The sequence below is a fragment of the Kogia breviceps genome, chromosome 3 (genome assembly GCF_026419965.1).
Source record: "Kogia breviceps isolate mKogBre1 chromosome 3, mKogBre1 haplotype 1, whole genome shotgun sequence".
Lineage (NCBI taxonomy): Eukaryota > Metazoa > Chordata > Mammalia > Artiodactyla > Physeteridae > Kogia > Kogia breviceps.
The window spans coordinates 41,872,648-41,900,079 of NC_081312.1; the positions used below are offsets into that span (position 1 = coordinate 41,872,648).

Sequence of the window (27,432 nt, forward strand, 5' to 3'; positions counted from 1 at the left end):
CACACACTGCATTTGATGGGCCAAAATACTGTAAAAATGTTTTAAAAAAAATACATACAGAACCGACCAAATGGATATAGAATCACATGTAATGTTTGTGTGAGATTGCTTTATTTTACATAACAAAGTGAATAAATATGAGCAGATTCCTTAATTCTGAATGTGTGATAATAAAACAGAATTGAGGCTCTCCATTTATATTGAGTACATTAATATGGAAAGGAGACTATTTGTCTCTTTGAGTTAGAAAATACTTCAGAGCTCTGCACTTCTATTTTTAAAAATTAATAACATCGATTGAAAGCCAGTATTGTGATAAATATTTTGTGAGGATTATCCTCATTTTAAGGATAAGAAAACTGAAGCTTATGCAGTGACTATAATTGAAGAGGTTAATGTTAATACTACTTCTATGTTAATTAAAACAGAAACACCTGTTAATCTATCACAGTTGAATTAAGGAGTCTTTAGTGTATTTCTTCTATTTGTGTTGAGAATTACATGTAAAACTATATGGGACAACAGTAATACTAAAACATCACATTTCTTATCAGAGTCTTCAGTTAATTCCATTATATCAATACTATATATAGTGTGATTTTGACCATTATAGTTACAATATATCTATTATGACATCCAATTATAAAACATTAGTAAAATCAAAAACTTCCCCCAAATATGTGCATTTAAAAGGATGATTATCTGTTTTTTCATATATCAACATAGTAAGGAAGCATGAGTCAGGCTAGGCTCAAGGGAGAACACAGGGATTGTATAAAACAGATCTTATCTGCACGCCTAAGCTCATATCCCCAGTTGGTGCCTCATAAATTATGTCAAGCGCACCACCTAGTTTGGAAAAATGAAGTATATTTTCCTTAACCTGTTCTTCAAAGATCTCTAAAGACAAATAAGTCAAGGCTTGAGGTGGCAGGGGTCAACTCAGCTCCAGTGTCATTCTCTACCTCCCCCCAATCCAGAGCCCCACCCCACTTTACCAGTGGAGAATTGTGTTTAAAGCACAAACTTCAGTATCACAGAGACCTGGGTTCGAATCTTGACTTTACCAACCTGAAGTTTCCTCACCTATAATATGGGGGTAATAGCATTGCCTATTTCAAAGGGCCTTTGTGGAGATGGAATGAGGTCATTCCTATAAGGCTTTTAGCTGAGTGTTTTGTATTTGGTAAAGTTTGTTGTTGTTGTTATTGCCTGAGATTAGCAAACAACATTTTGGCTATGGACTTGAGACTACAGGGAATTTCAGGTTCATCTTCATGTGGTGCTTTTAGTTTAGAAAACTCTGCAGCCAGGTCAAGCTGGTGTGATGCTGGCAGAAAAGAATAATGATGTGTGATTCTCAAGGTGCCCTACATGTCCAGGGCGGGGAGGACGGAGGGCTAGAGGTTATGGATGTCAGGCAGGATGGGCCTTCAGTGTATAGTCACTAATCCTGATTATTGGTCAGAGTTCTTTGGACATTCTGCTTATTTTTGATGGCATATCTAGGATTTCAGACTCCTGTTAACTCTGGAACTACTTATAGCCCACAAGTTCAGTCATATGAGTGCTTTAGAGGAAAAAAAATAGTTTGGAGAGCTTTCACCCACCTGTCTCACCTGGCGTGACTGAAAGCACCTCTATACCCCCGACAGGTGTTTTTCTGACCCCACGCTGATGTGCAGGGTTAGGTGGCTCTAAATAATCTGTCCATGGTAGCTCTGTGCCAGAGAGCAAGGGAATTTGTTTGATCAGCTTTTCTGTCAGCTCCACTTTCCCTCACAAGCTGAAATGCAGACCCAAGCTCTGATGTTTGCTTTCCCTTTTCTTTATTCCAAAACTATGTTGTAAAAATATGTTCACTATGAATTTTCTCCATCCATATTTCCTTTTTAATCATGCTAACATTTTTTCATAGTACCCAATTTTTCCATTTCCAAATTACTGATTAAATATTAAGAAAAATATCTTGGCAGCATGGACATAGCTATCAACTAAGGCAAAAGACCCAATTTGTTTTGACTTTTCTTTTTATAATACTCATTCTAGTATCCTGGAATAACATTTTGAAAATAATCATGAAAATGTATATTTAATTTTTTTAAATGGTAGTCAAGGTGAATTCATGTCTTGAAAGCTGTTTTTATAGTTTTCACATTTCTATTGCTGTAATTGGTTTCTCTCCCTCCCAAATTTTGTTTTCTTTCCTGATGATTTCAGGATTATTTTTGTCTCAGTTTTATAAAGAAACAAGCAGTATAATGATTGCTTTTTATTTTAACTAAAGGACACCCCCAGTGTAAAAGTTGAATGGATGATACATGAATATTTAGTGAATTGGACTTCTGTCATGAATCATTTGATGATGATTGAATGCCCCAAATTTATTGAATTTTCAACAGGTTCTTGGTAATCAGAATTTAGAGATATCACAACTACAAGAATCAATGAGACATTGGGAACAACAGGTTCAAGACATGAAGAAATCCTGTAAGATCCTGGAGGATAAAATGTAAGTATAATACTTTATCTTTACAGAAGCATTTCTAGATGTTATGTACCTTTCATTAAAAATATTTTTTTATTTAATATTAGATGAAAATTATTCTCTTATTTTACTAAAATTTATGTGATTGTCAGCTTTATAGAATCACCTCTTCATTTTGAAATTAACCAGTCTTTCAGATGATCAAGAGAAAAAATTGAGGGTGATGTGGTTAGTTTAGGAAAAGGGAGGGAATTTTGGATGTGTACTATCCTTATTTCAGTTCCTTACTCCCTGCAAATACGCTCCTGGAGGAAGGCACTGCCATAGGGCTACAACTCACCTAACCATGCTGCTACAGTTGTTCTTAGTCAAGGGGGACTTGCAGAACTTATTGAGAAAATACAGGGAAGTCTCAAGGCAAAATCTTTTACCATGGAACAACTGAAACCAGAAACATAAGGAAATATTCCATCTGTCTCAAGGCCTAGTGTTTGCTTCCTTCTGCGATTCTCTCTTTATCCACATGCTGTATTCTCTTCCTGGTGAGTCCATGGCTAAGCATGGCCATTCCAAACCCTCTGAGTTTACCTGTCACAGATCCATCTATCTTTAGAGATTGACCAACAGATTCTCTCCCAGGAGAATTCCCAGATTTCTAATCAAAAGCTGTTTGGCTCAGCTCTGTATAGGAAGGTGGGATCTTTTAATATAAACATGGCTTATGGGCTTATCCCCAGGGTTTACTGAAAGTTTAAAAGACAAATTGTGGTCTGAGCAGATTCCCCAAAAGGCAAGTAATTTCACATGTGGGATCCTGTTACAGTATGGCTCATTTCTACATAGATTTGAATGTATTGGGATTAAAATTATGTCTTCTAAAATAACAACTGCACAGCACAATTCTACTCTATCATCAACAGTCCATAAAATATGCAATAATCCTTATACTCAGTACCAGATTTAAAATTGGAAAGCTCAAGTAATACAATTAAAAATCAGAATAAAAAATCTTTTTCTTTGAAAGTGATTCGATAATTTTAGTTGATATGTATTTCTTAAAAACTAAGCAAAGAAGGCTTCCCTGGTGGCGCAGTGGTTGAGAGTCTGCCTGCCGATGCAGGGGACACGGGTTCGTGCCCCAGTCCAAGAAGATCCCACATGCCGCAGGGCAGCTAGGCCCCGTGAGGCATGGCAGCTGAGCCTGCGCGTCCAGAGCCTGTGCTCCGCAACAAGAGAGGCCACAACAGTGAGAGGCCCGCGTAACGCAAAAAAAAAAAAAAAAAAAAACAACTAAGCAAAGAATCATAGTGGAAAATATAGATTAGGTCTTAACTTATTTCTAGGACTTATGATTAAAAGCCTTGAAACAATGATAAAGTTTTATTTATAAGAAGTCTTCATGTTAACTAACTGGTTTTATTTTATTTATTTATTTATTTTTAAACATCTTTATTGGAGTATAACTGTTTTACAATAGTGTGTTAGTTTTTCCTTTACAACAAAGTGAATCAGTTATACATATACATATGTTCCCATATCTCTTCCCTCTTGCATCACCCTCTCTCCCACCCTCCCTATCCCACCCCTCTAGGTGGTCACAAAGCACAGAGGTGATCTCCCTGTGCTATGTGGCAGCTTCCCACTAGCTATCTAATTTACATTTGGTAGTGTATATATGTCCCTGCCACTCTCCCTAATGTTAGCTAACTGGTTTTAAATGTATGTTCAAGATAAAAATGGGGATTCATTGATCTTTCATTTTGAATGGCTCATCTTTTTTTTTTCAATCCCAGCTTTTCAAGGGTTTTCATGTGGAATCTCACTGAGGAAAAGTGCTTTTGATTAATTTGGTGATTGAGGATATAAGTCCCCCCCCCTTTTTATTAATAAAACTTTACTTTTTCCTCTTTATAACTTGGCAAATTAAAAGAAAATTCTCTGTATTTTTATTTTCTCAGTTCCTTTTCTCTGTCTTTGGAGGTGGGGAGAAGCAGCTCAGTTCCTGTTTGGTGGATTTGAAGAATCAAACAGTGTTGTTTTACAATATTCTATAAGATTCTTTAAGAATAAATTATACAAGAAACTAAAATAATTTATATAACTCACCTTCCTATTAATCTATTAGTCTTAATTTCCCCCATCCCACCGACCATGAAATCATTAACTTGCAAGTTCATTATCTATTTTGAAGTCAAAATATTGAGGGAAAACAAAAATTACTCAATTCCAAGTTTAAATTCTATATGTGGACAGTTAAGGGTACCTCAAATTCTTCACAGGTCCACAGGAGGCATTGCTAGTTTAACCCTTCTTTGCTATTATTGATATCCAGCATGATGTATTTGCATAATAAAGGCAAATCAGTGCCTATCTTTCTAAATTGCTATGACTTTTTTTTGTCATTCAGCTGGTTATCAACACATGGGAAGTGGGGAACTGGAAGCTAAATATTGTATATAAATGACATCCAATTTGTGACCCAAAGTATATACTTGCCATTATAGTGCAGGATGCTGTAAAAATTATAGATGCTTTTTTAAAAGGGCTGACATGGTTTCAAAATTGTCAAGGTTACCAATGACTTTCATCCTGCCAAATTTTAGTGATCTGATCTATTCCTCAAAGTTTTAAAATTCTTAATAGAATTTGACACAGATGCTTACTTTCATCTTCTTAATATACTTTCTTCACTTGGCTTCCCAAACATCACATTCTCTTATTTCATTTACTACACTGCTTCTTCTCAGGACCCTTTACTTGTTCCAGTTCTTCTTTCTGTCTCTAAATTTTGGCGTTCTCAGCCCTTCACTGTTCTCTATTCTCTACTCATACTCTCCGTATGTAATTTCATTAAGTCTCATACTTTCTGTACCCCAATGACTTCCATATTTATATATCCAGCCCTGACCTCTAACTGCATATAGTCTACAGCTTATTTGACCTTTCCACTTGGAGGATATCTCAAATATACATGTCCTAAACAGAATTCTTAATTTCCCATCTCCTTGAAATAGCTGTTTCTTTAGTCTTCCATATCACTACTTACCTAGTTACTCCAGCCAAAAAACTAGGAGTCATCCACCATTCCTGTTTTCCTTACTACCTAACCCTAACCCAGCTAACCAACTAACCTAACCCTAACCCAACTCTAACTCCAGCCAAATCCAAAGCATGTCCTGTTGCTTTCATCTTTAAAATATATCCTGAGTCCAACTATTTCTCACCAGCTCTACCACTACAACCTTAATCTGAGCCACCGTTATCTCTTCTGGACCACTGCCATAGACTTCTACATAGTCTATCTTCCTATACTATTGTCTTTCTCCACTAAGTAGCCAGAGTCATTTTTACAAGATGTGAATCAGTTCTTGTCACTCCTTTCCTTAAAAAATCCTCCCCTGGTTCCCTTCAAAAGAAAATCTGGGGCTTCCCTGGTGGCGCAGTGGTTGAGAGTCCGCCTGCTGATGCAGAGGACACGGGTTCGTGCCCTGGTCTGGGAGGATCCCATGTGCCACGGAGCAGCTGGGCCCGTGAGCCATGGCCAGTGAGCCTGTGTGTCCGGAGCCTGTGCTCCGCGACGGGAGAGGCCACAGCAGTGAGAGGCCCATGTACCACAAAAAAAAAAAAAAAAAAAAAAGAAAAAGAAAATCTGAACTTCTACCTTGTCCTCAAGACACTACATGATCTGGGCTGTGTCTAACTCTCCAGACTTCTCACACTCCTGTCTTCATCAAATATTCAATACACCAAGCTTGTTCCTATCTCAGGATATTACCACCCGCTGTTCCTTCTATATGAAAAGCTGTTCCTTAAGATCTTCACATATCTGGCTCCTTCTCATCCTTCAGGTCTTTCACAAGTTATCCCAAGAGGTGTTCCCTAATCACCTGTCTACAGTGCCATCCTCACTCTCAGGATTTCTTTATCCTTTACCCTACTTTGTGATCTTTGGAGCATTTAACACTATCTGAAATATATGTATATTTTTTGATAACCTTCTTATATTCTATCTCCTCCACTAGAGTGTAATTTCCATGAGGGTAGAGACTTTGTGCTGTATCTCCCAGAGTGTAGGTGTTCAAAAATTGCCTCTTAAATTAATATATAAATAAATGAAGTATTAATACATCAATTCAAAAGAGTAAAAATTTTGTTTATTTTAATGAATTGTAAATAAATATATTGCATAGGGAGATGGGGACTGGAAGTTTCTGATGTCATAAGTAAATGTGGCTTTGCTGGAAAACATGTCCTAATAGGAACTTATTTGGCTTCCTTTGTTCATAGGCTTTTCTTTAGGAATAACAAGGAAAAACTGGATGATGCATCTAATTTTGAAAAACATGAATTATTGCTGAAGATAAAACAGGTAGGAAGACAGAAATGATGGCTTTAAGATTATAATTAATTTTTAGTTAACATTTTAAGTATATGTGAAAAATGTGAAATTTTCATTAACTAATAATAATCATGATAATTCACAGTAATTGTTTAAAGATTTGATCAGATAAATGGAAGAGAATAGTGAAAATCACCTAAGCTGAGCAGAAAAAAGAATTTTTAAAAAATAAGGATAGTTTAAGAGACCTCTGGGACAACATCAGTGTATTAATATTCACATTATAGGGGTCCCAGAAAGAAGAGAGAGAGGAAGGGGCAGAGAACATAATTCAAGAAATAGTAGCTGAAAACTTCCCTAACCTGAGAAAGAAAACAGCTATCTAAGTCCAAGAAGCATAGAGATTCCCATACAAGATGAACCCAAAGAAGACCACATCAAGACACATTGTAATTAAAATGACAAAAATTAAAGATAAAGAATCTTAAAAGCAGCAAAGGAAAGGTGACTGGCTGTGTACAAGGGAACTCCAACAAAACTATCAGCTGACTTTTTAGCAGAAACTTTTTATGTCAGAAAAACATGGCATGATATATTTAAAGTGATGAAAAGAAAAAAACCTACAACCAGTACTCTACCTGGCAAGGCTATCATTCAGATTTCAATGAGAGATAAAGAGTTTTACAGACAAGCAAAAGCTAAAAGAGTTCAGTAGCACTAAACATACTTTACAAGAAACATAAAAGGGACTCCTCTAAATGGAAAAGAAAAGACCACAACTAGAAATATGAAAATTATGAAAGGAAAAATCTCATTGGTAAGGGCAAACATAGAGTAAAGGTCAACCACTTATAAAAGCTAGTGGGAATGTCAGAGACAAAAGTAGTAAAATCATCTATATCCACAATAAGTAGTTAAGGGATACAAAAAATAAAAAGATGGACAATATGATGTCAAAAAACATTAAATGTGGTGGGGGCGCATAAAAATGCAGGGTTGTTAGAATGTGTACAAACTTAAGATCATCAACTTAATCACATATATATAAAAGTTGTTATATATATACTTCATGGTAACCACAGACCAAAAATTTATAATAGATGCACACAAATAAGAGAGAAATGAATCCAAACATAACAGTAAAGATAGTAATCAAATCACAAAGGAAGAAAACAAAAGAAGAAGAAATGAACAAAAAAGAACAACCAGAAAACAGCCAACAAAATGTTAATAAGTACATATCTATTAATAATTGCTTTAAATGTACATGGACTAAATACTCCAATCAAAAGACATAGAATGGGAGCTTCCTTGGTGGCGCAGTGGTTGAGAGTTCGCCTGCCGATGCAGGGGACACGGGTTTGTGCCCCGGTCTGGGAAGATCCCACATGCTATGGAGCAGCTAGGCCTGTGAGCCATGGCCACTGAGCCTGCGCATCCGGAGCCTGTGCTCTGCAATGGGAGAGGCCACAACAGTGAGAGGCCCGTGTACTGCAATAAATAAATAAATAAATAAATAAAAAAGACATAGAGTGGCTGACAGATTTTTTTTAAAAAAATCTCTCTATATGCTGTCTATAAGAGAATAGCTTCAGATCTAAGACACACACAGACTGAAAGTGAGGGCATGAAACAGGTGTTCAGTGCAAATGGAAACAAAAAGAAAGCTGGGGTAGAAATACTTATATCAGACAAATAGACTTTAGAGCAAAGACTGTAATGAGAGACAAAGAAGAATATTATAGACTGATAAATGGATCAATCCAACAAGAAATAACAATTGTAAACTTATATGCACCCAGCATAGAATCACCTAAATACATAAAACAAATATTAACAAACATAAAGGGTGAAATTGACAGTAACATAATAAAGTAGGGGATTTTAACACCTCACTTAAATCAATGGACAGATCATCCAGACAGAATATCAATAAGGAAAAAATGGCTTTAAGTGACACATTAGACTAATGGAATCAACAGATATATATAGAGAGAGCATTCCTTCCGAAAGCAGAAGAATACACATTCTTTTCAAGTGCACATGGCACATTCTCTAAGATAGATCATATGCTAGGACACAAAAAAGAGTCTACAAGTTTAAGAAATTGAAATCATTGAAATCATATCAAGCATCTTTTCTGACCACAGTGTATAAGACTAGAAATCAACTACAAAACCAAAACAAAACCCTGCAAAAAACACAAACATGTGGAAGCTAAACAATATGCTACTAAACAACCAATGGGTCACTGAAGAAATCAGAGAGGAAATTAAAAAATACCTGGAGACAAATGAAAATGGAAACACAATGACTCAAAGTCTATGGGACACAGCAAAAACAGTTCTTAGAGGGAAGTTTATAGTGTCACAGGCCTACTTCAGAAAGAAGGAAGATCTCAAACAACCTAACCTTACATCTAAAGGAACTAGAAAAATAAGAACAAACAAAACAAAGTAAGGGGAAAAAAATAATAAGGACCAGAGCAGAAATAAATGAAATAGAGACTTAAAAATGAAACAATAGAAAAGATCAATGAAACTAAGAGATGGTTCTTGGAAAAGATAAGCAAAATTGGGCTTCCCTGGTGGCGCAGTGGTTGAGAATCCGTCTGCCGATGCAGGGGACACAGGTTCGTGCCCCGGTCTGGGAAGATCCCACATGCCGCGGAGCGGCTGGGCCCGTGAGCCATGGCCACTGAGCCTGCGCGTCCGGAGCCTGTGCTCCGCAAAGGGAGAGGCCACAACAGTGAGAGGCCTGCGTACCACACAAAAAAAAAAAAAAATAAATAAATAAATTAATTAATTAATTTAAAAAAAAAAGATAAGCAAAATTGATAAACTTTTACTTAGACTAATCAAGAAAAAAAGAGAGAGGGCCCAAATCAATAAAATCAGAAGTGAAGAGAAGTTCCAACCTACACCACAGGAATACAAAGGATCATAAGAGATTACTACAAACAATAATATGTCAATAAAATGGAAAACCTAGAAGAAGTGAATAAATTCCTAGAAATGTACAAATTGCCAAGACTGAATCAGGAAGAAATAAAAAATATGAACAGACCAATTACCAGTAATGAAAATGAATCAGAAGAAAAAGAAACTTTCAATGAAAAAAGTCCAGGATTGGACAGGTTCACAGGTAAATTCTACCAAACATTTAAAGAAGATTTAATGCCTATCCTTCTTAAACTCTCCCCACAAAATGTAAGAACCTGTTTTATGAGTCCAGCATTATCCTGATACCAAAACTGGACAAAGACACCACAAAAAAAGAGAATATTACAGGCCAAAATTATTGATGAGCATAGTTGCAAAAATCCACAACAAATATTAGCACACTGAATTCAGTAATACATTAACAGGATCATACACTGTGCTCAAGTGAGATTTATCCCAGGGATGCAAGGATAGTTTAGTATCTGCAAATCAATCAATGTGATATACCACTTTATTAAATTGAAAATAAAAATCATATGATTGGGACTTCTCAGGTGGTGCAGTGGTTAAGAATCCGCCTGCCAATGCAGGGACATGGGTTCGAGGCCTGGTCTGGGAAAATCCCACATGCCATGGAGCAGCTAAGCCCATGTGCCACAACTACTGAGCCTGCGCTCTAGAGCCCGCGAGCCACAACTACTGAGCCCATGTGCCACAATTACTGAAGCCTGAGCACCTAGAGCCTGTGCTCCACAGCAAGAGAAGTCAGTGCAATGAGAAGCCTGTGCACTGCAATGAAGAGTAGCCCCCACTCGCTGCAACTAGAGAAAGCCCACGCACAGCAACAAAGACCCAATGCAGCCAAAAATAAATAAACAATAAATAAATAAATAAAAAATTTTAAAAATCATATGATTATTTCGATAGATCAGAAAAAGCTTTTGACAAAATTCAGCACCCATTTATGAAAAAAAACTCAATAAAGTGGGTGTAGAGGGAACATTCCTCAACATAATAAAGGCCATATACAACAAGCTCATAGCTAAAATCATACTCAAAGGTCAAAAGTTGAAAGTATTTCTTCTACAATCAAGAACAGGGTAAGGCTGACCACTGTCACCCCTTTTATTCAACATAGTATTAGAAATCCTAGTCACAGTCTTTTTCAGACAAGAAAAAGAATCCAAGTGGAAAAGGAAGAAGTAAAACTGTTAATGTTTACAGATGACATGATACTATACATAGAAAATCCCAAAGCCACCACCAAAAAAAAAACCCACTAGAGCTCATCAGTGAATTCAGTAAAATTACAGGATACAAAATTAATACAGAAATCTGTTGCATTTCTATACACTAATGACAAACTATCAGAAAGAGAAATAAAAGAAACAATTCCATTTATAACTGATTCAAAGGAATAAAATATCTAAGAATAAATCTAAGAAGGTAAAAGACATGTACTTGGAAAACTATAAGACATTATTGAAAAAATTGAATATGACACAAATGGAAAGATATATCTTTTACCATTGGGAGAATAAAATTGTTAAAATAACCATACTCCCCAAGACAATCTACAGATTCAATCCAATCCCTATTAAAATTCCAGTGATATTTTTCACAAAATTGGAATAAATCTAAAATTTTTATGGAAACACAAAAGACCCTGAATAGCCAAAACAATCTTGAGGAAGAAGAACAAAGCTGAAGGTATTACACGGTCTGATTTCAAACTATACTACAAAGCTACAGTAATCAAAATGGTATGGTACTGGCACAGAAACAGACACATAGATCATGGAGGAGAATAGAGAGCACAGAACTAATCCTGCATATATAGTTTATTAATCTATGACAAAGAAGGAAAGAATATACAATGGGGAAAAGATAGCCTTTCTAATAAATAATGTTGGGAAAACTGGATAGCTACATGCAAAAGAATCAAATTGGACTACTTCCTCACATCATATACAAAAATCAACTCAAAATGGGTTAAAGACTTAGATGTAAAACCTGAAACCATAAAACTCCTAGAAGAAAACATAGGCAGTACACTCCGACAACAGTCTTAGTGATTTTTATTGTGTATGTCTCCTCAGGCAATATAAACAAAAGCAAAAATAAATGGGGCTACATCAACCTAAAAGGCTTTTGCACAGCAAAGAAAACTATTAATAAAACAAAAATACAGCCTACTGAATGGGAGAAGATATTGGCAAACAATATATCTGACATGGGGTTAATATTCAGAATATGCAAAGAACTCATACAACTCAATATCTAAAAAACAACCTGATTAAACAATGGGCAGAGGATCTGAATACACATATTTCCAAAGACATACAGATGGCAAACAAGCCACATGAAAAGATGCTCAACATCACCAATCATCAAGGAAATGCAAATCAAAACCACAATGAGATATCACCTCACACCTGTCAGAATGGCTATCGTCAAAAAGACCACAAATAAGTGTTGGATAAAAACTGAACTCTTCCTGACATCCAATCTTAATTCTCATGAGTTATAGGAGACTAGTTCAACAATGACACAAAATTCTATTCTAACTTTAACTTTTATTATGAAATATTACGCATATACAGAACAGAATATTTACTGTAAGTGTACAGTTTTCATGTACATATCTATCTTTTGATAAATGTAGTTTATTAATTTTAATGAAGTATAGTTTATCAACCTTTTCCTTTTTGGCTTATGCTTTTTGTGTCCTGTGTCTTGAGGATATTCTCCTACATTATCTTGTAGAAGCTTTAGTGTTTGCTTTTTCACATTAAGGACTGCAAGCTGTCTGGAATGTGTGTGTGTGTGTGTGTGTGTGTGTGTGTGTGTGTGTGTGTGTGTGTCCTATGAAATGGTAGTCCAGATTCATACTTTCACATAAGGTTGTCCAATTAACTAGCACTATTAAAAGATAGTACTTTCCTCCACTATATTTCAGTGGCACTTTTGTCATAAATCAGCTGTGGCTCATAAATATATCATAAATATGTGTGTGAATCTGTAGCATCTATTTTATTCATTTGAACTTAATCTCTTCTCACATTAAAACCATACACTCTTAATTAGTAGCTTTAAAATAAGCCTTTATACTTAGTAGTAAAAATCCTTCAACTTTGTTCTTCTACAAGATTGTTTCCATTATTCTTGGCCCTTTGAATTTCAGTCTGTCAAGTCCTACCCAAAAGCCTGTTTGGATTTTGATTGAGGTTGAATTAAATCTATAGATCATTTTGGGGAGGATTTTATGTTTTAACAATATTGAAGTTTCCAATTCATGAACACAGCATGTCTTTCATTTATCTTAGGTCTTTTTTGTTCCCTTTGACCTAGTTATTCAATTTCACTATGATATGTCCAAGTTTTTCTTTTTATTTATCCTGCTTGGAATTTATTGGGCATCTTAAATCTGTGAGTTGCTGTATTTTGTAAGTTCTGCAAAATTCTTAGCCATTATCTGTTCACATATTTCTTTTGTCCCATGCTTTTTCCTCTTTTTCTGAGACTCCAATTATATGAACACAATTATGTGTACTAATAAAATGTCCTGTCTGTATCTTACTCGCTCTTCTCTATTTTCTACTTTTTGTCTACCCCTGCTGCATTCTGGGCAGAATGGTCTTATTTCAATTCTTAATTTTGGTTATTGTATTTTTCAACTGGTAATTTTCAAATCTGCTTTGTTGCTCTTTATTGTTTCCAATTCCTTGCCATATTTTTCAAGCATGTCTAGTATTCTTTGATCATAATAAATACAGTGTTTTTATATTTCAGTGTCTATTTACAATACCTGGTATTTTTGTAGGACTGGTTCTGTCTTCTATTGTTTCTGCCAATTTTTGTTCATGCTGTCTTGTTTCCTCCTGTTGGAAAACTGTACACTGGACATTGTACTTCAAAAAAGGTGTTTGTAGAAACAACTTGAGCTCTAGGATGACAGTGTATTTCTCAGGAACAGATTTCATTCACTTCTGTCAGATACCTGGGATGTTAACAATCCCAAACCTCCTTAATCCACCTTTAGGTTCCCTGGTGATCTAAGTCAGGCTGGACCATGGCTTGTTAGCTTCTAATTCACTCTTCTAAAGAGGGTGAAGCTCTTTGGAATCCCAGACTAATGTGGAAGGAGGTTTATCAGGTGTAACACCTGGAGGAGCTTTAAGTGTTGACTTTTGTCCCCCTTGTCACGTAAGAGAACCAAATCTCAGATTCCAAATGGCTTCTTCTATATCAGTAAATGTTCTCAGAGTAAAAGGAGTTTTCAGTGCTAGGCTTACCAGTCTGGTTTCTTGCTTTCTTGTAGAATTAGGCTTACTAATTCCTCATTATCTTGTTAGTTCTGCAACACTTTTAAAAAAAATAAATTTATTTATTTTATTTATTTAGTTTTGGCTGCATTGGGTCTTTGTTGCTATGCGCGGGCTTCTCTAGTTGTGGCGAGTGGGGGCTACTCTTCGTTGTGGTGTGCAGGCTTCTCATTGTAGTTGCTTCTCTTGTTGTGGAGCATGGGCTCTAGGAGCACGGGCTTCCATAGTTGTGGCAGGTGGGTTCAGCAGCTGTGGCTCGCAGGCTCTAGAGTGCAGGCTCAGTAGTTGTGGCGCAAGGGCTTGGTTGCTCTGCGGTGTGTGGGATCTTCTCAGACCAGGGCTCAAACCCATGTCCCCTGCATTGGCAGGCAGATTCTTGACCACTGCACCACCAGGGAAGCCCCTCTGCAATACTTTTAAGAACTCTTTTCATCCATCTATTTTAGTGATCCTTAGCCCACATTCCTACCTAACCTAACTTTCTTACCTCATTTGAAGCAATTCAGTAGAGACATCCAAGCACAAAGTTCTTACCTCATTCAGAACACTAATGGGTACTATCTTTTGTCCTTGAATAGAAATATTTAACAAAAGTTAAGCATGATGTCCAGTCAAAGAGGTTTTGAATAAGAGTTCCTATGGATGTTACATTTTCTTTTCCCTGGTGTAGTTTATCTACTGGGAAAAGGACATACAGATCTTGTTGAATGATCCCAGTTTATTAATCCCAATTCTTATTTCAATATCAATTATTACTTTATGGTTTACTACTTTACTATGGTTTATTACTTTGCTTTATGGCATCAGTGTTTACTACCTTTCTACACATTTGTCATAACTTACAGAAGAGGCCCCAAAATGTACAATTACATATTTGATATAGAATTAAATCACTCAACATTTAAGGCATAGTCATTGTATGTTAAGTAATATACCCAGTGCTCTAGAGAGTTGCCCACCAAAAGAGCTGTGAAACAAATCCTCTCCTTCAATTCCTTTTTTTTCTAGATGGCTGAAAATCTACACAAATGTCATTTTGAGAACAAAGATCTACAAGAGAAACTGAATACTGTTACGAGAAAATATAAGATTGTCTTCAATGAGGAGGATAAAGTTTATATGCAGAAACAGAAAATTTATTCTGAGTATGTTTTCTATCCATAATCCATACATGACTCAACATGCTTTAGTTATGGGTTGCTTCTCCACTTAAGCTTATCCTAGTTTAAAATCTATTGATAACGATGAAATGTTCTTTACCCAATTGTAAATACACTCCCAATGCGCCTCTATATATTCTGAATAATGTTTTCCTCATATGGGTCAGATCAAATCCATAAACGCCAAATCTATTATTTTTATTTCTAAATCAGATTCTCGAAAGAATAATCATGCTTTTACCCCATGAGACTGCCTAGAGAAACTATGAGGTTTACCTTCATCAGAAACTGGCTTTGCACCTACATTTCCTTTCTCAGAAAAAGGTTTTGTCACTGACACAATCCCCTAACCCAGAGACTGGGAAATTATTCAAGGAAATCCCTATCTTTTACTAGGACTCCATTCAAGCACCAAGGCTTGTCAATTCCACCTCTCAAATATTTCTCAAATATATCCTATCCTCCTTTCCAACTCCACTCTTTTCACCCCTTTTAGCTTCTTTGCTTTGACTTGCCTCTCATAAGTTCTTCCCACTTTCTGTTTTATCACCCCTAACTTATCCACCTCCCTCTCACCACAATGATCCTTCTGGAACATCCCTCTGAGGTCATTCCTTTTTATCAGTCACTGCATTGTTGTCAACTGGGTACAAATCCCTTTGTCCCACTGAACTATGAACAGATAAGAGCAGTTTCTCTGTCTGACTCAGCACTGTGTCTTCAGGATCTTGTCCCTTGCTTAGCAGGTAGTGGGCTTTCACCAGTGTTTTCCTAATGAGTATTACAGAATAACATCTTGCAAGTATGAGTTATGTAAGTAGTAATACATTACTACACTCAAATCACATGGAAGTGTAACTATGGTGTCCAGGCCCACTTAGGTGAAGCTGAATTTATGGTCACTGTTGTAGCATTTAGGATGCAGAGAGTTATTGCAATCATTTTGTCTCATCCAATTGAATAGCCTACTAATAGAATTCTTCAGGCAAAAACTTTCCTAAGATCCATACTAAGTTATCAGTTTGAATCACAAAATGTGCTGATGACAAATAATTGTAACAGTAAAACATTTGCTACTGTTGTTGGTTTTTGTCTTCTTCAGCTTGGGCTACCATAACAAATTACCATAGACTGGGAGGCTTAAACAACAGAAATTGATTTCTCATAGTTCTGGAGGCTGGACATCTGAGATCAGGGTGCCAGCATGGTCAGGTTCTGGTGAGAGCTCTCTTCATGACTTGCAGATGGCCAACCACCTTCTTGCTGTGTCCTCACAGAGGGAAGAGAGAGAGAGAGAGAGAGAGAGAGAGAGAGAGAGAGAGAGAGAGAGAGAGAGAGAGAGAGCTGTCTGGTGTCTCTGCTTATGAGGGCACTAATCTCACCATAATGACTCCATCCTCATGACCTCATATAAATCTAATCACCTCCCAAAGTTCCCATCTTCAAATACTATCTCACTGGGACCTAGGGCTTCAACATATGAATTTGTGGGGGCACATAATTCAGCCCATAGCAGTTTTGAAGAAGATGAGACACTTAGATAAAGTACTTCCTGTTACAGGCACATTCCTATCAATGTCTAGAAATTTGAACAAAATCGTAAACTTCCCATTGTTGTCTCTGTAAGTTAGAGACGAAAAATAACCACTCTTTACAGAATGCCTCATGGATGCCACCCACTGGCTTTGGCACTTTACATCTCGGTTAATCCTTAAAACCAGTGAGATAGGTATTGTGATCCCCACTTTATGGATAGGGAAACTGAGGCTCATCCACAGGTGAAGTCTCTTTTCAAGGTCACACTACTAGGAAGAGGTAGACCACTATCCAAAGTCGGTCTGATTGATTCCTTCACCTTTTACAAAATAACATAACAGAACTGTGATAAATTCATTAAAAGAGACATACCCACTCAGCAGTATAAAGTACTATAGAATTGTTCTTATGGTTTTATGGTTACTATTACAGTTAATGTTCCTTTCATGGCTTAGAGATTTTCATAAATTTATATTTAGCCACCACTAGCAAAAAGACATTGTTTCTATTTTTACTAATTTATTTGATAAACAGTTCATGAACTGAACTTTCCAAACTACTTCTTAAATTCTTGTTTGTGGTTGCATATTTTCTTATGCTGAGGAGTTAAAAATGATTATTTCAACCTTAAATATATGATTACTCTGGTTTTTTCATGGTAGAAATCAGAAACAACTGGCATTTATAGCTCAGAAAGAAAACTTCCTATCAAAAAGAAAAGTAGACATCAAAAATATGGAAGAAGGACTTATCACACTTAATGAGCTTCATCGGTATGTTTGTTGCCTTTGAAAATTTTAATCTTCATTCCTCTACATTTATTTTTTAATAAATGGTAACAACAAATCTATGCCAATTTCTATTATACTATAGAAAAGGAGGTTCATAATTGACTCTCTCTCTTTTACAGTCCAGAAAAGTCATTATCATCTAATCTTTCACTGAAAGGATAGAAAGGCACTGAGTTGTACATAAGCTGCATCTAATACCTCCGTTACAGCCTTCACATTCCCCTCCATCCCAGATTCACAAGCACATCGTCTATCCTTAATTACCACTTATCCCTAATTCAAGAATCTTTATTGGCTTTCTAAATTATACATGGCAGCAAATCAGAACTCAGTCTAGAACCCAGAGTTCCTCACCAATTTGTTAACCTTAACCCTTCCTATGTCACAGTGTTAGTTCCCTTCATGTCCTCTGTATGCAGCAAGTTTGCCTTAGTCACAAGAGTTCTGACTTGCTGCTCCTTTCCTCTGTTTCTTTGCATGTGGTGATGTCCTTTCCTTGGTGAGATTGCACCTCCATTCTGTCAATCCATGTTCCTCCCTCTATTAAACATTATCCTCTAATAACCATTCCTCAACTGCCTCGCCAAAATCCGTTCTTCCCTATCCTTGGCTTCAATACTCACAAAATCAGTTTGACTTGCAAAAATTGTAATTGTCTTTCCATTAGTCTGCCACTAAAATCTTTAGTTGTTTCACAAGGTTTATTTTGTCTCCCAATTAGATGGTAGCCTTAACTGTGCATGTGAATTATACATAAAGTCTACTATACATTTTAACAGCTCCCACAAATGAGAAATCCAATACATTTTTCTTGTTTTTAGAGCAACAAAAGAAGTATATCGGAAACAAATAAAAGTCCTGAACGATAACCTGGAAAGAAAAACTCTGAGACGGTAAAAAAAACACCTCATTTATATTATAAGTAGTATATGTTATCTTTTTAAAATTTAATTTTCTTTATTTTTTATACAGCAGGTTCTTAGTAGTTATCTATTTTATACATATTAGTGTATATATTTCAATCCCAATCTCCCAATTCATCCCACCCCCCCTCACGCCCCCTCAGCTTTCCCCCCTTGGTGTCCATATGTTTGTTCTTTACATTTGTGTCTCTATTTCTGCCTTGCAAACCAGTTCATCTGTACCATTTTTCTAGATTTCACATATATATGTTAATATTCAATATTTGTTTTTCTCTTTCTGACTTACTTCACTCTGTATGACAGTCTCTAGGTCCATCCACTTCTCTACAAATGACCCAGTTTCCTTCCTTTTTATGGCTGAGTAACATTCCATTGTATATATGTACCACATCTTCTTTATCCATTTGTCTGTCCATTGTATATATGTACCACATCTTCTTTATCCATTCGTCTGTCGATGGGCATTTAGGTTGCTTCCATGACCTGGCTATTGTAAATAGTGCTGCAATGAACATTGGGGTGCATGTGTCTTTTTGAATTATGGTTTTCTGTCGGTATATGCCCAGTAGTGGGATAGCTGGGTCATATGATAATTCTGTTTTCAGCTTTTTAAGGAACCTGCATACTGTTCTCCATAGTGGCTGTATCAATTTACATTCCCACCAAGAGACCAAGAGGGTTCCCTTTTCTCCACACCCTCTCCAGCATTTGTTGTTTGTAGATTGTCTGATGATTCCCATTCTAACTGGTGTGAGGTGATACCTCATTGTAGTTTTGATTTTCATTTCTCTAATAATTAGTGATGTTGAGCAGCTTTTCACATGCTTCTTGGCCATCTGTATGTCTTCTTTGGAGAAATGTCTATTTAGGTCTTCTGCCCATTTTTGGATTGGGTTGTTTGTTTCTTTAATATTGAGCTGCATGAGCTGTTTATATAGTTTGGAGATTAATCTTTTGTCCATTGATTCATTTGCAAATATTTTCTCCCATTCTGAGAGTTGTCTTTTTGTCTTGATTATAGTTTCCTTTGCTGTGCAAAAGCTTTTAAATTTCATTAGGTCCCATTTGTTTATTTTTGTTTTTATTTCCATTACTCTAGGATGTGGGTCAAAAAAGATCTTGCTGTGATTTATGTCAAAGAGTGTTCTTCCTATGTTTTCCTCTAAGAATTTTATAGTGTCCTGTCTTACATTTAGGTCTCGAATCCATTTTGAGTTTATTATTGTGTATGGTGTTAGGGAGTATTATAATTTCATTCTTTCACATGTAGCTGTCCAGTTTTCCCAGCGCCACTTATTTCAGAGACTGTCTTTTCTCCATTGTATATCCTTGCCTTCTTTGTCATAGATTAGTTCACAGGTATTTGGGTTTATCTCTGAGTTTTCTATCCTGTTCCATTGATCTGTATTTCTGTTTTTGTGCCAGTACAATATTGTCTTGATTATTGTAGCTTTGTAGTATAGTCTGAAGACAGGGAGTCTGGTTCCTCCAGCTCCGTTTTTTTCCCTCAACATCGCTTTGGCTATTCAGGGTCTTTTGTGTCGCCACACAAATTTCAAGATTTTTTGTTCTAGTTCTGTAAAAAAAATGCCATTGCTAATTTGATAGGGATTGCATTGAATCTGTAGATTGCTTTGGGTAGTATAGTCATTTTCACAATATTGATTCTTCCAATCCAGGAACACGGTATATCTCTCCATCTGTTTGTGTCATCTTTGATTTCTTTCATAAGTATCTTATAGTTTTCTGAGTACAGGTCTTTTACCTCCTTAGGTAGGTTCATTCCTAAGTATTTTATTCTTTTTGTTGCAGTGATGAATGGTATGGTTTCCTTACTTTCTCTTTCTGATACTTTGTTGCTAGCATATGGGAATGCAAGAGATTTCTGTGCATTAATTCTCTTCCTGCAACTTTACCAAATTCATTGAGTAACTCTAGTGGTTTTCTCGTGGCATCTTTAGGATTCTCTATGTATAGTACCATGTCATCTGCAAACAGTGATAGTTTTACTTCTTCTTTTCCAATTTGTATTCCTTTGATTTCTTTTTCTTCTCTGATTGCCATGGCTAGGACTTCCAAAACTATGTTGAATAATAGTGACGAGAGTGGACATCCTTGTCTTGTCTTGATCTTAGAGGAAATGCTTTCAGTTTTTCACCATTGTGAATGATGTTTGCTGTGGTTTTGTTGTATATGGCCTTTATTATGCTGAGGTAGGTTCCCTCTACGCCCACTTTCTGGGGAGTTCATATCGTAAATTGGTGATGAATGTTGTCAAAAGCTTTTTCTACATCTATTGAGATGATCATATGGTTTTTATTCTTCAATTTGCTAGTATGGTGTATCACATTGATTGATTTGCATATATTGAAGAATCCTTGCAACCCTGGGATAATTCCCACTTGATCATGGTGTATGATCCTTTTGATGTGTTGTTGGAATCTGTTTGCTAGTATTTTGTTGAGGATTTTTGCATCTATATTCATCAGTGATATTGGTCTGTAATTTTCTTTTTTTGTAGTATCTTTGTCTGGTTTTAGTATCAGGGTGATAGTGGCCTTGTAGAATGAGTTTGGGAGTGTTCCTTCCTCTGCAGTTTTTGGAAGAGTTTGAGAAGGATGGGTGTTAGCTCTTCTCTAAATGCTTTATAGAATTCACCTGTGAAGCCATCTGGTCCTGGGCTTTTGTTTGTTGTAAGATTTTAAATCACAGTTTCAATTTCATTACTTGGTCTGTTCATATTTTCTATTTCTCCCTGGTTCAGTCTTGGAAGGTTATACCTTTCTAAGAATTTCTTCCAGGTCGTCCATTTTATTGGCATAGAGTTGCTTGTAGTAGTCTCTTAGGATGCTTTGTATTTCTGTGATGTCCATTGTAACTTCTCCTTTTTCATTTCTAATTTTATTGATTTGAGTCCTCTCCTTCTTTTTCTTGATGAGTCTGGCTAAAGGTTTATCAATTTTGTTTATCTTCTCAAAGAACCAGCTTTTAGTTTTATTGATCTTTGCTATTGTTTTCTTTGTTTCTATTTCATTTATTTCTCCTCTGATCTCTATGATTTCTTTCCTTCTACTAACTTTGGGTTTTGTTTGTTCTGCGTTCTGTAGTTCCTTTAGGTGTAAGGTTAGTTTGTTTATTTGAGATGTTTCTTGAGGTAGGATTGTATTGCTGTAAACTTCCCTCTTAGAACTGCTTTTGCTGCATCCCATAGGTTTTGGGTCATTGTATTTTCGTTGTCATTTATGTCTAGGTATTTTTGATTTCCCCTTTGATTTCTTCAGTGATCTCTTGGTTATTTAGCAACGTATTATTTAGCCTCCATATGTTTGTGTTTTTTATGTTTTTTTCCCTGTAATTGATTTTTAATCTCATAACATTGTGGTCAGAAAAGATGCTTCATATGATTTCAGTTTTATTAAATTTACCAAGGCTTGATTTGTGATCCAAGTTGTGATCTATCCTGGAGAATGTTCTGTGTGCACTTGAGAAGAAAGTGTAATATGCTGTTTTTGGATGGAATGTCCTATAAATATCAATGAAATCTCTCTGGTCTATTGTGTCATTTAAAACTTGTGTTTCCTTATTAATTTTCTGTCTGGATGATCTGTCCATTGGTGTAAGTGAGGTGTTAAAGTCTCCCACTATTACTGTGTTATTGTCAATTTCCTCTTTTATAGCTGTTAGCATTATTTGCCTTATGTATTGAGGTGCTTCTATGTTGGTGCATATATATTTATAATTGTTATATTTCTTCTTGGGTGATCCCTTGATCATTATGTAGTGTTCTTCCTTGTTTCTTGTAACATTCTTTATTTTAAAGTCTATTTTATCTGATATGAGTATTGTTTCTCCAGCTTTCTTTTGATTTCCATTTGCATGTAATATCTTTTTCCATCCCCTCACTTTCAGTCTGTATGTGTCCCTAGGTCTGAATTGGGCCTCTTGTAGACAGCATATATATGGGTCTTGTTTTTGTATCCATTCAGCGAGCCTGTGTCTTTTGGTTGGAGCATTTAATCCATTCACATTTAAGGTAATTATTGATATGTATGTTCCTATTACCATTTTCTTAATAGGTTTTGGGTTTTGTAGGTCTTTATCTTTTCCCACTTAGAGAAGTTCCTTTAGCATTTGTTGTAGAGCTGGTTTGGTGGTGCTGAATTCTCTTAGCTTTTGCTTGTCTGTAAAGCTTTTGATTTCTCTATTGAATCTGAATGTGATCCTTGCCAGGTAGATTAATCATGGTTGTACGTTCTTCCCTTTCATCACTTTAAATATATCATGCCACTCCCTTTTGGCTTGTAGAGTTTCTGCTGAGAAATCAGCTGTTAACCTTATGGGACTTCCCTTGAATGTTATTTGTTCTTTTTCCTTTGTTGTTTTTAATAGTTTTTCTTTGTCTTTAATTTCTGTCAATTTGATTACTATGTGTTTCTCCTTGGGTTTTTCCTGCCTGGGACTCTTTGCTTCCTGGACTTGGGTGGCTATTTCCTTCCCCACGTTAGAGAAGTTTTTGATTGTAATCTCTTCAAATATTTTCTCTGGTCCTTTCTCTCTCTCTTCTCTTTTTCAGACCCCTATAATGTGAATGTTGCATTTAATGTTGTTCCAGAGGTCTCTTAGGCTGTCTTTATTTCATTTCATTCTTTTTTCTCTATTCTGTTCCGTGACAGTGAATTCCACCATTCTGTCGTCCAGGTCACTTACCTGTTCTTCTGCCTCAGTTATTCTGCTATTGATTCCTTTTAGTGTATTTTTTATTTCAGTTATTGTATTGTTCATTTCTGTTTGTTTGTTCTTTAGTTCTTCTAGGTGTTTGTTGTTTAATTCTTCTAAGTCTTTGTTAAACATTTCTTGCATCTTCTCGATCTTTGCCTCCATTCTTTTTGCAAGGTTCTGGATCATCTTCACTATCATTATTCTTAATTCTTTTTCTTGAAGGTTGCCTATCTCCACTTTGTTTAGTTGTTTTTCTGGGGTTTTATCTTGTTCCTTCATCTGGTGCATAGTCCTCTGCCTTTTCATTTTGTCTGTCTTTCTGTGAATGTGGTTTTCATTCCACAGGCTTCAGGATTGTAGTTCTTCTTGTTTCTGCTGTCTGTCCTCTGGTGGATGAGGCTATCTAAGAGGCTTGTGCAAACTTCCTGATGGGAGGGACTGGTGGTGGATAGAGCTGGTTGTTGCTCTGATGGGCAGAGCTCAGTAAAACTTTAATCCCCTTTTCTGCTGATGAGTGAGGCTGAGTTCCCTCCCTGTTGGTTGTTTGGCCTGAGGTGACCCAGCACCTGAGCCTGCAGGCTCTTTGGTTGGGTTAATGGTGGACTCTGGGAGGGCTCACACCAAGGAGTACTTCCTATAACTTCTGCTGCCATTGTCCTTGTTCCTGCAGTGAGCCACATCCCCCCCCCACCTCTGGAGGAGACCCTCCAACAGTAGTAGGTGGGTCTGGTTCAGTCTCCTATGGGGTCACTGCTCCTTTCCCCTGAGTCCTGATGTGCACACTTCTTTGTGTGTGCCCTTCAACAGTGGAGTCTCTGTTTCCTCCAGTCCTGTTGAAGTCCTGCAATCAAATCCCACTAGCCTTCAAAGTCTGATTCTCTGGGAATTCCTTCTCCCATTGCCATATCCCCAGGTTGGGAAGCCTGATGTGGGGCTCAGAACCTTCACTCCAGTGGGTGGACTTCTGTAGTATAATTGGTCTCCAGTTTGTGAGTCACCCACCCAATGGTTATGGGATTTGATTTTATTTGTGCCCCTCCTACCGTCTCATTGTGGCTTTTCCTTTGTCTTTGATGTGGGGTGTCTTTTTTGGTGAGTTCCAGTGTCTTCCTGTTGATGGTTGTTCAGCAGTTAATTGTGATTCTGGTGCTCTCACAAGAGGGAGTGAGTGCATGTCCCTCTATTCTGCCATCTTGAACCAGACTGAGTATATGTTATCTTAATTAACAGTGCCCCAAAGTTGGAAGGATGTCAGAGTGCTTGTTGCTTGCTAGAGTCCAAGGAAATTATTTTCCCAAATTAAATTGGGTGAGTTTTCTTGGATCTATATGTGTTTGTTAGTTTGTTAGTTTGTGGTTTTTTTTGGCATTGAACAAAATCAAAGTTTTTCATTCCAATCATGTGACGTCACCAAAGAGTAAAATTGCCAAGATGTACAATGCCTCTTTGCTCATCCATGCTTCTATGTGTACCAGTAAGGAAAGTGATGTGCAGGGACAGAGGAGAGTGGTTAAGTACACAGGCTCTACAGATGGACTACTTTATTTGCTCTGCCTCTTATTGGCTCTGTGACTGGGGCTAAGTTATTTAATAATCTCTCTGCTCCCATCCCTATAAAGTGAGGAATGATAGTAGCACCCGCCTTGTAAGGTTGCTGTGAATGGTAAGTGAGATGATCGATGTGCAGTATGTAGCTCAGTACCTGGGACCTAGAAAGCACTTGCAGAAACATAGCTATATTTTATTATTGTTGTCATTATTATAATATTATTTTTAAAACTCCAATTGCACATTTTTACTCTTCTCTAGATATATAGCTTGTTTCTGTTATAGTGGAGAGAAAAATTTGAGAACCTAGAAGCTTGAAATTTCTTACTAGCACTTTGAGTAGTTTAGGTAATTCTTTTACTATTTCTGTCTGGGACTCTTCTTTTTCAAACACCCCTGAGCCTTCCCCATTTCTATCCTTTACCTAGAGGAGGCAAACTCTAGGTAAAGTGTGGTTTGTCCACTGTCCTGTTGGATGTACTGACACAACTTAATGTGAAACAACTTGCAGAGATGGCATTGAGGCGGTTAATGTTTTGTCTTATTTTTTCAGCTAACATGTCTAGTCTACATCATCAATAGCACAAACAATTTTATATAATCATAGTAGGATTTGTTTTGTTTTGAATTCCTTCATCTTTTCAGTAAACTGTGATGTCAATTTGATGATAATTCTTTTTGTTCTAATCTCTAGTATTATAACTCAGTGGAAAATAGCTTGTTTGCTAAAAAAACATGCACGTTGGACCAAAATGATAAGGGCTGAAATACAGGAAATTATAGATAAAATTCAGGATGCTGAACTTAGACGCAGTGAATTATTACAAGAGGTAAAGGAACTCAAGGAACTTAGCATTTACTCCCTATATTGCATGTCAATAATTCTTCAGTATTTCATTAAACCTCACCTTATTAAAAGGTTTTTTGCTTTCTGCTGATTTCATGTTTAGAATTAATTATGTAACTTTCTTGAGAAATGTAGCCAATTGCTGTGTATTACCTATAGGAATTTAGCAAAATAGCAATTCTCTCCAGAATATGCTTTTGAAGCATGTAACTGAAACTTGAAGATAGTGTTTAGGGAAACTATCTAAAAATAAGGAGACTAAACATCATTTATTTAGCTCCTACATTTATCCCCTGCCTACCCTCCATCCCCTACTACTCCCATTCCCCATTTCCTCATGTCATTTATAGCTATTGTTTGGTGAAGAAATTAATCTCTGGAGGGAAAAAATGATCCCCCTCAGTGGTTACTGAGAAATAATATAACCTGAAATCAGAGCCAAGTCTCATGCACAGAAATATTAATTTACCTGGCTGTTTGAAAATGTAATACTGACTGCTATAAAACAAATGATAAATCCTTATTTATTTCCCCTAATTAGACCAGTTTTAGAGAAAATGAGATCAATGAGTTTTTGGCACAGACTGAACAACTTACATTAGAATTGAAACAAGAGGAAGAGGAATTTGTTGCCAAAGAAAAAAAGTTAATTCGAGAGTTGAGCAAGTATGAGGTAAATTTTATTTTACATCTAAGAATGATTTGGGATGGTGATATGCAGGAGAGGGTGTATTTCATGCTATTTTAATCAGTTAGAAGTAAAGTAAATCTTCTAGTATAAACAAGACTACAATTAAATTCTGAATCTTTCTTCTTTTTCTAAAAAAGAAATAGAACAACAAGAAATATGTTTTCAGTTAAAAAAAAATCACACACTCCAAGTTTTGTGGAAGTGCTGGCAAAATCCATGGAGACAGGTAGAGTGTTGGATAAAACCATGCAGAGCCAGAACAGAAGAGGCTGGAGAGTGTAATGAAGGGTGAGGGAGACCAAGAAAGCCAATCTCGAAAGTCCTCCTTAAAGACAGGGCATGGCATTGACCTGGGAACTGCCAAGGGCTGACCTGAGGTAGAATAGAGCATGGATGATGGGAGAAGTGGAGAGAAACATCACTGCAAGGACCCAGGGGGCCCAGAGTGGCTAGGTCTCTGGAAACACAGCAGAAAATAAACCTTTTCAAGGTGATGGTTGTACGTTGATAGACAAGGGCATGTTTCTTGGAGACCACCATTGGAAGAGTAGCTGAGGAGAAAAGAGATGATAGCAGAAGGCTTCCTGAACTTGATTCAGTTTGAAGAGGGATAAAATGGCCTGACTACCCCAAAGAGAAGCTTTATTTGAAGACAAGGGAGTAGGGAGTCCTTACATTTCAGTTTAGATCTTACCCTGGTCCAAGCCCACTCTTCCTCCTACCACACACACCCTGCCACGCCCTGCAGAAACCCTCTGCAGATAACTGGTCCCAGAAGAAGCCAATTCTTTCCAATGTAAACAGCAAAAAAGAAGCAGATATGTCTTCCACACAAAAATACTATGAGAAAAACAAGTGAAGGGGCAATGAAACTTTCCATCAAATGAAGAACGCTCAGAAAAATGGTGCTGGAACAGATGAAAACTGTGACTCAACATCCCTCCATGAATTCAGAAAAAAATGATTTCATAGAAGTGCCAACGAAGATTAGCAATATGGAAATACAGGAACTCAGGGAAGAGACGTCAGAAGGGGATGGCCAGAAATAGGAAGAGGGGAAATGGGAACTGGCACAACTCAGGGAACAAACCAGGGAAAGAAAACATTGCACAAACCTATACAA

The 27,432-nt window shown here is 36.7% G+C and overlaps 1 protein-coding gene across 1 annotated transcript in view; it reads left to right on the forward strand.

Moving 5' to 3' along the window:
* The window catches only part of CCDC175 (coiled-coil domain containing 175), a 75,218-nt gene that overhangs the window by 23,499 nt on the left and 24,287 nt on the right, over positions 1-27,432 (forward strand). The window contains exons 7-13 of the mRNA XM_059059660.2: positions 2,403-2,512; positions 6,776-6,857; positions 15,103-15,239; positions 17,453-17,563; positions 18,403-18,474; positions 25,466-25,601; positions 26,160-26,291. Of these exons, the coding sequence (XP_058915643.1) occupies positions 2,403-2,512; positions 6,776-6,857; positions 15,103-15,239; positions 17,453-17,563; positions 18,403-18,474; positions 25,466-25,601; positions 26,160-26,291 (780 nt within the window). The remainder of the gene's footprint in view (positions 1-2,402; positions 2,513-6,775; positions 6,858-15,102; positions 15,240-17,452; positions 17,564-18,402; positions 18,475-25,465; positions 25,602-26,159; positions 26,292-27,432) is intronic.